At 39.4% G+C, this 12,393-nt stretch overlaps 1 protein-coding gene across 3 annotated transcripts in view; it reads right to left on the bottom strand.

Moving 5' to 3' along the window:
* Positions 1-3,626: 3,626 nt before the first annotated feature.
* LOC129214440 (protein-glutamine gamma-glutamyltransferase E-like) overlaps positions 3,627-12,393 on the bottom strand; it is a 29,107-nt gene continuing 20,340 nt past the window's right edge. For all 3 annotated transcript variants that reach the window (XM_054846026.1, XM_054846027.1, XM_054846025.1), the window contains 8 exons: positions 10,794-10,971; positions 10,494-10,629; positions 9,494-9,597; positions 8,769-9,014; positions 8,125-8,430; positions 6,247-6,404; positions 5,908-6,041; positions 3,627-3,960 (listed from right to left, as the gene is read on the bottom strand). In XM_054846026.1, the coding sequence (XP_054702001.1) occupies positions 3,813-3,960; positions 5,908-6,041; positions 6,247-6,404; positions 8,125-8,430; positions 8,769-9,014; positions 9,494-9,597; positions 10,494-10,629; positions 10,794-10,971 (1,410 nt within the window). In that variant the 3' untranslated portion in view covers positions 3,627-3,812. The remainder of the gene's footprint in view (positions 3,961-5,907; positions 6,042-6,246; positions 6,405-8,124; positions 8,431-8,768; positions 9,015-9,493; positions 9,598-10,493; positions 10,630-10,793; positions 10,972-12,393) is intronic.

The raw sequence follows: 12,393 nt of genomic DNA, 5'->3' as shown, positions 1-12,393 counted from the left end.
TGTTAATACAAAGAATACCAGATCTCCGAAATAGCATTTGAAAAATAAAGGGTTTAGATGGAGTTCTGCATGGTGCCTTCTGAATGGGAATTTCTCTTCTTTTTTTTTCCCCCAAATATCATCTGCTTAGCTCAAAAATTGTTCTCAAACAGGTCTTAATAATAACAATGATAAAACTTTGAAAATGAAGTGCAAGAACAAATTACAATATAAAATTTCTTTCAGATAAGAAATCTGAGGAGATACCTACAGGGCATGTATCTTAAGGAAACAGTCCTGAATCAAGTACCTGCCGAAGGGAAGCAAATGACACGCAGAACTCACCTGCCATTCCCTCAGCTTATGAGAATTGCATACAACTTCTACTTTGTTCTTCAAGGATGTCCAAGTCACATTAATCATAAAAAGAAAAAACCCAGCAATCTTTTCGTGCCGTCAGCTGAAATTTGAGAGGAGAGAGAGCTACTTAGCAGTTGTTATTAATACCTGTAGACTTGTCAAACGAATTAACTAGTTCCTATAATATATGTATGTCTAATGCCAATGTTCCTACTCAACGTGGGTGTAATTATGGGAGGAGATACCAAAATTATTTACTCAGAGGAAATGCATTCTCTTGAATCCCAAGACAAGAAGAACTTCCTACAAAGGATAATAGGTGTGCCATGAATAAGTTATCTTTAAGGATGTGGAAATGGGGAGCGTGGTGGGACGTAAAAGCCACCTGAAGTAAAAGGGAGCATTTCCTGATTACTTAACTTCCAGATTGGTTAATGTCACTTCTGGTTTTGTTCAACACCTGTGAGTTGGTTTTAGAGGGTTTTTTTCGGTCTCAAATTATCTCCCCTGACTTAAGTGAAATGATACAAACTCCCACCAGAAACAAATGTCTCTTTACCTGTTGTTAGCCAACTCCATGCTACTATTTCAGCAAATGTTTTATTTCAAAAAAACCCAAAACTATTAACCATGAGTAGTTTTATCAGTGCAAACTCTAAGCCTGTCTATCTTCACAATTGTAAATATATTTCTTTGTATTTTTGTACCCTCACTTAAAAGTGTACAGGTAATAAAATGACATTGTTTTGTGGAGGTGTTTAAGATTCTGCAGCTCCGCTGATCATGTTTTAGCACTCAGTAAAGGCTTAAAAAATAAATTAGTCTGAATTTTAAGTTACATAGAAAAAAAAACCCTGAAAAAAGCAGAAATTAATCTCCAACAGCTGTTTGTAAGGTTGATTTTACCAAAACATTGGCTTCTTGCACCTTTTTGAGAAATTTTGTTTTCATACCACTAAGACTAAAAGAGTCATATGACATTATGCTAGCCCTATCCTAAAAGAAAACCATTAAGAGTTTTTATACTTGGCAGCAGTATATCTGGTACGGTAGATCTCCACTTACATTATAAATCAGAGGTCCTTCCTCCTCTTGGAAGTTTCCAGGATGTTCAGGCTGTCAAAACTTGTTCCAGGAGTCGCCTCAAATGGATTTGATTGATGTTCAGAGCTACTTCAGTTGGTCTTTTTCTCTTTTCCTTAATTCATATTCCTTGGAAACCATAAGAGCCACAAGCCTCTGATGTTACCTGATCTTCACACACAGCCCTAGTGACAAACCGCATCGACCAGTTCTTAAGTTCAGGTGTTCAGTACTTATAGTGATTGCTTCAGACGTTACACATTGCTCCTGCTGGAGTATGACTATTTCCTTTCTTCTTCCTTACTACTCACCTAAGTAATTAAATCTCAAAGCACTTTTTCTGTCTTGGCTGCAACCACCTCCTTCACCTGCCTGACACGCCCACAGTGGTGCTCACCACACCACCAGGACCTCTCTTGGACTGGCCTACATCCCAACCTGGCACCTGCCAGTCCGCACCTTCACCGCAGCAAAGCATTAGCAGCTGCTTTTGTCATCCCCTTGGAATGCAGCGGTCATGGTTCCTAAGTGACTAATGTCTTAACATTGTTGCAGGTGTTTTTCCTAGCTCAATTCCACCCACCCATCATCCAAAATGGTTCAAAATATTTTGTTCCTCCTTTTCCCTTGTTTCAGAGCCTTGAAATTCCAGTGCAGTTTGCTAACATTCAGAGCATACTCTTTTATTTCATTCATCTCCTTAGTAATTTTGTCTGTTTTTCGAGTTTTGCACTACCATATCCTCAGGGTAACCATACTGCACCTTACACTTGTATTGTTGCAGTGCTTTATTTGGAAGATGAGATCGGTATAACTTCCACAAAAAAGGTTGCAGAATCCCTTCTGTGAGTCTGTACCCAAGTAGGCACACATTTAATTAGATGCATTAACTTTGTATGCATGTGAAGTGTTGCAGAGGAAGGGTGTTGCCTTTCTTTAATTCCCCTACAGATCCAATTTACAAGCTTCTCTCATTTTGCTAGTGCAATTCACTTGACTTTAGCATGGTCTGGTTGTTTTCACGCATACAAGAGATGTAAAAAGAAGTCATTATGCATATATCCGCATTCTAAATCCAAGGCTATGATTAAGCTGGAACTTCTACTGTTTGCTCTACACGATGAGAGCTCTTGGCTCTGGCGAGCCTTGAGGAACATCAGGAGAAAAAAGAGAGGGTACCACTGTGGGCAGTCCTGCAGGCTACTAAGACAAAAGGAGTTTGTAGCCAGTCTGAGCTTGGGCTGCTCCTGCAGCAGCGAGGAGTGCCTATGGCACGTTGCAGAGACGCTGTGCTCTGTGTTGGAAGTGGGGGTACAGAGCTGGCGCCACGCACTTGTGAAGATTTCACTGGTTTCCTGGCCCAGCAGTCCAAAGTGCCATAGAGCAGTAGCTTGGCTTTCCATTCACTTCATCTACACAGATCACTTTCAGTCCGAGACTGACATACTGTTGTACAATTATTGGCCGTAAACCAAGTCACTCACTGGGCTGCACCTAGTGCACTTGCTCCCGGAACCCAGCTTTTGGCCCGTACCTATGCTCCCATAATGGGTTTAGGTAAACTTTATGAAACTGGAACTCTGAAAGATGACTTCCTGACACACAACCTATAGTGAAGAATTCCTAACTCTTCTCAAGTCAAAATATCCCTAGACTTAAGATTACCTTCCCTTTGATTCCCAAAAAAAGACATGCAGCAAGTGCAAAATATTAGCATGCAAAAATATCATATAAGTTGAGTTGGGCAATTATCTCAACATGTTTGTCAAATGGCTCTCAATCAGACACCACCCAAATTCCTTTTGAACATGCCTCATTGATTTACCAAAAAAGGAAAAATGTCAGGACAGTCTTTGCAGCAAAAAAAGACAAAGCTAAATAACATCGATCGTGCAACTCATCCTGGCTACTTTCTAGTATCGTGGTTGCAGTAAGGAGAAGCACCGCTTTGCAAGTCCACTGTATAAGGCTTCGAATGTGTAAAAATGAGTTTTCTTGGCAGTGCTAAGTTAATGGTTGGACCTGATGATCTTAAAGGTCTTTTCCAACCAAAATGATTCTATGAGTTTATGAATGTTTGTGCAGAGAGATCTGGAGCCAGAAAGAAGATTTCCAAAGGAAACCAGACAAAAGTCAAACAGTGTCTGAATAGAAGGCAAGATGCTCTTTTTAATAACATGGACACTCACAACAGTAAATGAAGAATCAACTATTCCTCAGTTTATTTAAAATTACAATGTAAAATGTTAATGATATGATGTTGGTAACCCCTTATCACAGGAAGTGAGGATTTTGTTTTGCTAATTTTCTCATTTTTTTCTTATACAAGATTTCTTACGACATTTTGCTTAATTTATACACGCACAGGCCACTCACTGTATATCTTCATGTTAGTCAATCACATTTACCATCTTAAAGGTCTTGATATCTGCAAATTTATCACAGGAGAAATTAACGACGAGATGTTTGGAACCCGTCTCAGAAGGGATGAGTTTAAACTTTGTACTGGATTTCTCACTGCCTTTCAGTGGTGGTACGCTAAAAATAGGAAACAAAGGGAAAAATATAAGCTGAAAACAGGGTTATGCGTCATGCTTGAGTTTCTTCACTAACCATCTCCCATCTTAACTAAGAATTCCTATCAGCTCAGTGTAGGATGGCCAAGAAAAGACCATACAGGACTTGGCTATCCAATATGTATTTAGATCCTCAAACCCGCGCGTTAAGGTTATCACAAATACATTATTCAGTGACCCAGATAAGCACACAAAGGGGGACATACTAGTGTCTTGACTACTTCATGCAGAACTGAGGGTGTAAAACACATCACTGAATTATTAAAAAAGACACCATGAAGAACGTTAATACAAACTCCTGAATCAGAATAGATAATAGTACGAAGAACACCTCAGTGTTTACACAGCAGGAAATTCTGAATGGAAGTTAAAATGTTTTAAACCAGAATATTTTGTAATTCTTGGAAACTCATGTTTATGGTTTTCCCAAACAGCCTTACCCTGTCATATTGTCTTGTCTTGCCTGAGGATAAAGTTGTATGTGATAGACAATGTGAGGTTGCTAAATTCCCTCAGGAGAGCTTATAAATTATGGGATAGACCATTCCTAGTTGCTCAAGTGCAGATGGCAATGCTAGGTTGCTCTGTGTGTGTTTGTTTAATTGTGTGTGGTTTTTTGGGGGTGTGTGTGTATTCAGATAAAGTTCCTCTGTGTGTGTATTCAGTTAAAGAGCACACTTCCATATCACAGATATTTTTTAGAAATAACTGCATTTGCTAGCATACATCAAAATTTGTGAGCAATTTTGTATATATACAAAGTGGAGGACAGTCTGAAAATTTAACCTGTCTGTTTCAGTTGTGAAATACTGAAGGAAAAAGAGCAAGACTAGATACAAAATCAAAAGCATAAAAGAGGAACTTAGGATCTATAGTAAAAGGAATCTATTTTATTCCAGTCTTCTCATTCACCATCTCAACACCATTTAATAGTTTCTTGACTCTGTTTATTAATCTCCTAATGTAATTATTTGGTAGAGTTCTGAAAGCAGAGCTTGAAAATCAGTGTGTTTGTAGTTCTTGTTTTGGAAAAGCGCTTTTTCTTTTATTATTAAAAAACCCAACCCAAACTTTTATTGTAATATTCACCATTTTTCCTATTCTCTTCCTGCCGCATGGATTTCAGCTGTGTTCACGTTCCAGGCCTTAGTAAATTCAATCATCTAAGGAGTAGCTGCTGGTCATGGTTTAGTCTGTTCTTTGAAAGCTGTCCTCCTTGGTAGTGATTTATTGTGTCTGGAATAGCTATGCATGGAGCATACTTGGGGTTGTACTTTTCAGAGGTGCCACCCTTTGAGATCACAACCTGTGCAAGCAATCTGTGTTTATTTTTGTTCCCAAAGCTGGGACACTGGTGCATCTGCTTTTTACGTGTATCTCTACCTGTTTGATGTAAACGCAAATTGTTTAGAAGGCTGAACACCCAGATTGGCACCTGCAGCCAGTTTAATAAAGTGGGGGAAAAAAATCCTGGTTAATATATGTTATAGTTTGGGTATAGCATGGACACAAACAGTCACGTATCCTATTGTTGGCCCTATGATCAGCCCAAGAAGGTTCAACCCATCTGGCCTATCGCAGCATAGACAGCCTCAGCAAAATTTCTGCATGGCTAAGCATGGTTTTTTTGCTGGAATTGTGAGATCCTGCTAGATAGGCAGGAAAACAAGTTCTGACCAATTATGACAGTAATTATTTGATCTCCCAAACTATGAAGCCAAAGCCTAACTTAAAGGAAGGGCTGGTTCAAAACTGTGTGCTTCATTACGAGATGTTATATTGACTGGCCTCCCAAGTTACAGCAAGAAGAAAATGCTGCCTCACCCCACTGTTCAGTTCTAAGCCATCCATGCCCACGTTCTTGCTCATGTATCTCTAATAGCAGGAAGGAGGCATTTCTCATACTTACTCTATCTTAAGGATTCCTCTGAGCAGGTCATTGCCTTCTACCTGCAGGACACAGTCTGTCACTTCTGTATCAATAGGATTGGTAAATATCACTTCTACATCCACTTCTTCATTCACTTTCGCTTCACCAAGTACCTGTGCAAAGAAAATGCTTGAAAGGCCAGGTTCTCAGTATTCTTTTCTATCCGAGCCTTCACAGTCATCAGAAGAGGAGATATTATGAGATGCTATGATGGACCATGGCAGAATGTGAGCAGAACATCTCTTTTGGGGAAGAAAGTGCTTATAAGAGCTCATTTTCCCCCTACTCTGCCACTGCAGTTAGAGCAAAGCAATTTACCTGTACGTCGATGGCAGGACTGTCCAGGCTGATGTCTCTTTGCACTAGCACTTGAATCCCATCTTTTACATGACATAAAGCTGTTACTTGGATCATGTTGTCTGTAGTTAACTGCTGTTGATATTCAGTATACGGTATATTAATGGGAAATTCTTTCTCTGAAACAAAAAAAAAAAAAAGGAATCGATACACCCTTTTATAAGCCCACAGAGTTTCATACCTAATATTAATATTTTCCTTTTATGCTGTGTCTGGAACTAGGAAGGCCTTCAGCCATCACTGCCAAACTCAATTCATGCAAACGTATCAGTTTGTTAGAGTGAGTGAGTGATTTCTTCAATGTTATCCCTCCTCCAATCCCTACTACTATATTGCCTGGCTTGTTTTCCTCCCAATTGCTCTGAAAGATAAGACAGCTGGGGTTTAAGGAGGTTGCCAGTGCCACTCCATTTGTTATGGGACATGCTCTGACAGGCCTCATCAGTCCTATTTGCTCATGATATATTGAGATGAGCTTTTTTTGTCTTTCCTAGCCCTGTCTGCTTTTCATTATCATGTGTTTTTACAGTAATTTCCATGCTGTAATTCAAATCAAGGAATACTGGATAGGAAGGAATCTCCTTTGTCTCTGAATCCAGGCAATTCTTCATTTTTAGCCATTTGTACAATAAACATCAAGTTCAGAAGAACTGTAGAGCAGCTATGCTCCATGCAAACACTGTGAGCCACAAGTACTTTCCAGCGGTATAAAAATACAAGAAAGATGACAAGTCAGCAACGCAAAGTCCCACAAAAGCAAGCAAGAAAACGGGGGCAATGTGAATTTCCTGGATTCCTTCAGTAGCAACAGATTTGTTAACTACAAATCCTAACAAACAGAGCATACCTCCAGAAGAGGGCAAAAATCTCTTCAAATAGTCTCTGCCATCAGATCTGGGGACAAACCTCCCTGCCGAGTGTAAATTCAGCCACTGGTTTAATACAGCCTGTGCGAGCACAAGACACCACAAGGTGCTGCATGACTGTAATGCCATTCAGCGTACAAACTCTGTCTTCACCGAGAACCTAATTCCTAATGCTTTAGAGGAAACTGACAGATCCCAACTCCAGAAGTCAAACTGCATATTAAAGAAATGAAATATTATTTCTGCTTCTCGCTAGTGACTCAAAGCCTAAGATTAATACAATATAGTATCAGTTGTGAATCAATGATCTTTCAGTTCACTTTAGAGATGCTGATATATCTATTATCCCAAGCTCCTAACAGTAACTTAATTTCATCTTTCCAACAATACTTATATTGAGGTAGAGAATTTCTTCCATAGTGTTATCAAACTCCATCTGAAAAAAAAAATTAAAAAATCTGAGGCCCTTTAGTCCTCAGCAGTTCTTTGATACAAACTTTCTTTTCTGTGGAGCTTAGTGGGCTACTTCAGCTATTTCTATTCCTCACACTTTAATTCCATTCTAAGGTGCTAATGGATCAGGTTTCTTGTTTCTGCTGTTAGCCATGTCCTGTTACCTTTCAGTAAGATCCCTCATAATTGATCAGAACACATCTAGTTGGAGTTGACTTCTATACTTTTATGTTGTCCTTTTTTATGCTAATTTTGTTAAATGAAACTTCTTGTTTATTTACCATCATCTTTTCACTCCTGAAACGCATTTCCAAAATGTGACTAGCACTTAAGGAAATTATGTTGTGAAACATGCCTTTTTAATGTTTGTAAGTGCAATATTTTTTTTTCAGCCTTTTCTGCATAGAAATTTAAGATTGCAGTTTGTTAGAGCTTTTTCCCCCAAGTTGACCAGCTTCTAATGCCCATTTACTGATAAAACAATTATACAATTATGATTAAAAGTTATTTGAAAAATTACCTTCCTTAGGAGACAGAGTGACAGATATGGAGTCACTCCAGATCTCCTTAATTGGTCTTCTAGTGTACACAGTGCTCCAAGCAGTCATATTTACATCAACAGTCTTAGCATCAGACTGTAAGTTTGCAAGAACCAGAATTAGATTGAGATCTTTGCCAACTTCTATAGAGCCATCCACCTTGAACTTCCCTGAGATGTCAGGCTTTTGATCGATTTCCTGTGGTGTTGGTGCTGTAGGATCAAATTTATCCTCAAGTCCCAGCTTCTTACGGGCTTTCTTAAAAATATCTCTTTCTTTTTTAGAGCCTGTCAGAGAGAACCAGGAAAATTATCCTCAACAGTTAACATGCATCTCTCATTTTACGTGAGTGCTAGAGAGAAGCCAGCAGAACAGCGTGTCTGTACTTACAGACTTGCCTTATTTAGGTCCCACAAAGCAGCTCCATATCAGAAAGGGCAAGGCAGTGTTTTTTACTCTACTTTCTCTTCCCTCTTCTGGTAGAACTGAATAAACTGAATATAAATTTTGCTCCTACCTTATAGATGTCCAAAATTGCCCACTGAGAGACTCCTAACCTAAATTTTATATACGTTTGGGAATGAAGCAGCTCTGTAACCAGAAGAACCAGAATGTTGTTATTTACCTTCTTCATATTTATAATCATTGGTGACATCTACCCGATCATCTCTACCAACTGCCTTTGTGCTCATGGATTGGCCAACTGTGGTAGACTGGGAAAATATTAATGTTTTCTTTCCAGTTGCAGGGTCGTAGTTCCAGTACATACAGTCTGCATTCACTTCTGCAAATACAAATGGGCAGTCGTAGTCCAGATCTACATCTCCTTCTTTGATGGCGTTCCGTGAGGCAGGACCACACTGATAAATTCCTACAGCATCAAGAAAAAATAATTTAGACCTAATCAGCTCTTTGACAGTAAGCAGATAACTAGACAGATATTTATCAATGACTCCTGAATTGCCTAGTGCTGTTGCCCCATTCTAGCCATTTCATCCACATAGACCCTCATACCAGGCCAATCATCAAGTTATCTGGAGTTCATTCTGAAGGTACACTCAATTTATTTTCTGTTACCCCTTGATTTTCAATAGCTCTGGATATCTTATTGGAAATATAAGAATTGCTGCAAAAGACTGCTCCTAGAAGTCTAGTTTGTTTTTTGGCATCTACAGATGATCTGAGGCTGTTCTAATGTGAAAGAGAAAGTATTTTTAAATGCCACTCTATTTCTGAGCAGAATAAGAAATTACTTTTACAATGGTTTTACCATTTTTTTTTTCACTTCTCTTCTCTCTGAAAGTGACTTTATAATTTTTCAACATTATTCCTGAAATAAAATCTGGGTACCTCCACTTTCTTCCTGGGGAGTTGCATCCAGAATTTGCCATCCACTGTATGAGGGGCCCAAGTCACTGCGGGAAAACCAGCTTTCGTTCCAGACATGGAAATTCCTACATGCAAGAATGGACAAAATGAGCTACTATTATGTGTTTCTAAATTCCTGTTCACATCCATTAATCAGCCATCTTAGTTAAATGTATTAAATGCCTTAATTTGCATAGGTTCTTATCTGAGACTGACCAGTTCCACTCTGATCCTGACTATATTAACCAGACAGGAGCTGAAAATTGCATTGTGGAACAGATGTAAATGTTCAAGGGCAGAAAGCAAATTTGTAAAATTATACAAAATGTCTTGAGCCTTTTTTTCTCCAAAAGTTCTGAGCACGTGCACTTCCTTAGTTTTAGCTGTTTTCCTTATAGCACAATGCTACAGTTATACTGATCGCTTATATTTAGAATGGGTCCAGAACAAGCAGGGGAGTAAACAAGGCAAAAAGTGAGGGACTGCACCTGTTCTTTGCTGAATGCAAGCTTGTTTGAATTGCATTTGATGCTTAATAGTGACAATAATTAAATTCTTTTCACTGCAAATGATGTCACTGCAAAAAAAAAAAGGCAGGGAAGCTAGTTTTGTTGAACTTTTATAGTTTAATATGAACTGTTTTTGAAGAATAGTTCCAAACTAAGTCAAGTCCCACTGTTTGATATTTTCAGTGTAATATCACAAATTTTCAGTCATTTGTGGCATCATAACTGTAATTTTGCCTGCCCTGGCTTCAATTAGCTGTTGTAACTCATGTCACAATTCTCAGTTTAACTGAGAAAGAGTGAAAACACCAAGTTTTGCAATATTATTTTGTAGTATTTTTTTATTTACCCTGTGTGTATGTAGTTGTTTTTAAGGCAATTTTTAAGAAGGTAACAAAGCATTTGTCATTAGAATCTATACTTTGCACCTCTATAGGCACTGATAGGTCCTACTAATAAATATCGTAAAGCCTTACCATATGCTGTCAGCAGACCTGTCCAAATGATTTCCAGCAGCATCATAAAACTCATCCACACGCAGATTTCCATCTGCATCGTGGGCAGAGCTGAAGTTTGTAATTGTACGAGTGGGAATCCCCAGACATCTAAGCACTGAAAAGTGAATAGAAAACCATAGTCAGAAAGCAGTATTTCTGGAATATGACATTTGACATAACATACCAATGTATTGAAAGACTTTCATGTAGGAATCATTACTAGTGCTTCTTTTAACAGAATCTGTGCAGTGTCAGTTATGTACATGACATAAAACATACCTGTAGTCAATACTGCTGCAAAAACCCAACATTGTCCATATTTAACAGGTCTGAATCCCGATTTCTTCCAGTTTAGCAGTATTTCACCACTTCCAGTCCAACTGCTTGGACTTTTCCCACCATCATAATTTCCACTCCAGTTTCCTAGCAGCACCCCTTGGTCATCATTGGCATTGACCTGTAAAAATATTCACTAAATTTATGATGAGATAAACTAAGAGTTTACAACAGATGTAGTAGTAGTAGGGGAGTGGGCAGGAGAAAAGCCTCGAATGACGTTCTAATGGACAAAAGTTACAGCTTCATGCAGCTGGCCTTCAGGAAGAAGCCTTATCTTTTCAAGGAAATGAAATATTTGTCCTCTCAAGAAATGGAGAGCATTTAATCACTGTTTCTCCCACTCAAATACAGTAGCACCAGGCAAGAAGGCAAACACCAGTTTTCAGTGAACCCTCCTGATACTAAGTGGCAACTTTACCACTGTATGATTGAATGGCATCATCAAAGCATATCATGCAGCTAAGCTTTCAGAATGTGCCTGGATCACGATGGAGTTCAGCCCTCAGCAAATTTACATTAAATTAGGGGAAGTGGCTGACACAACAAATGGGACACAGTCACCTTGAAAATCTTGGGTACTGTGTCAATAGAAACCTCATGAAGTTCAGGAAGAAAAGGTGTAGATTTTGGGACTTGGGGTAGAATAACCCCATGCATTGGTGCAGGCTTGGAAACAGCTGGCTGAGTGGCAGCCTGTCTGAAAGGGGCCTGGGAGTTACAGCAAATGCCAGATTGAATCTGAGCCAACAGTGCTCTCTCATCATAAAGGGAAAGCCCACGCTGGGCTACTTTGGGAAAAGTGACCAGGAGATTGAGGGAAGCTGTTAACACCCTTTAATTATCCCTAGTGAGGCTATGCCAGGAATCCCGTCTCCAGTTTCGGGTCCCTCAGTTCAAGGGGATGTGGAGACAGTGAAGGAGGGCTACCAAGATGGTCGGGGCCCTGGAGCACACACTCTACAAGGAGAAGTTGAGAGCACTGGGCTAGTTCAGTCTGGTTAAGGGGATAAGGGGAGTGTAATAGCAGCTTACAACTACTCGAATGGAACATACTAAGTTGTCAGAGTCCAACTTGTCTCTGTTCTAGCAGGTTATATAACCAGAGGCAACAGCAGAAGGTTGTAGTTTGGAAAAATCATATTTGACATAAAAGAAAAATTCCTCACTAAGAGGGTAGTGCAGCTTTGGACTGGTCACCCTGAGAGGCCATGAAACCTCCATCCTTGGAGATTTTCAAGGCAGCCTGACAAATCCATGGCTGAGCTGATCTAGTACCACTGTAGTTCCACTTCAGATGGGAGATTGGACTACAGACCTCCAAAGGACTGGTCCCTCGACATACCACCCTGTGTCTTATACTTTTGGTTTGACTACTGGATCATCAAAGTAGTAAGTATCAGAAATACTACAGATGAGATGAAATCTAGCAGGCTGAGATCAGAGGGCTACTTAGGTGTTTCTCTGGCCCACATTTCTGGTGCATACAGTGGCCTAAAAGTTTCTGAGAAGTGTCTTCATATTTACTTTCACTAACTACCTT

This window comes from Grus americana, chromosome 17, assembly GCF_028858705.1.
Source record: "Grus americana isolate bGruAme1 chromosome 17, bGruAme1.mat, whole genome shotgun sequence".
In the NCBI taxonomy this organism is placed as follows: Eukaryota; Metazoa; Chordata; class Aves; order Gruiformes; family Gruidae; genus Grus; species Grus americana.
Note: the sequence above shows the minus strand (reverse complement) of the source record. Positions and strands in the feature narration are given on the sequence as shown.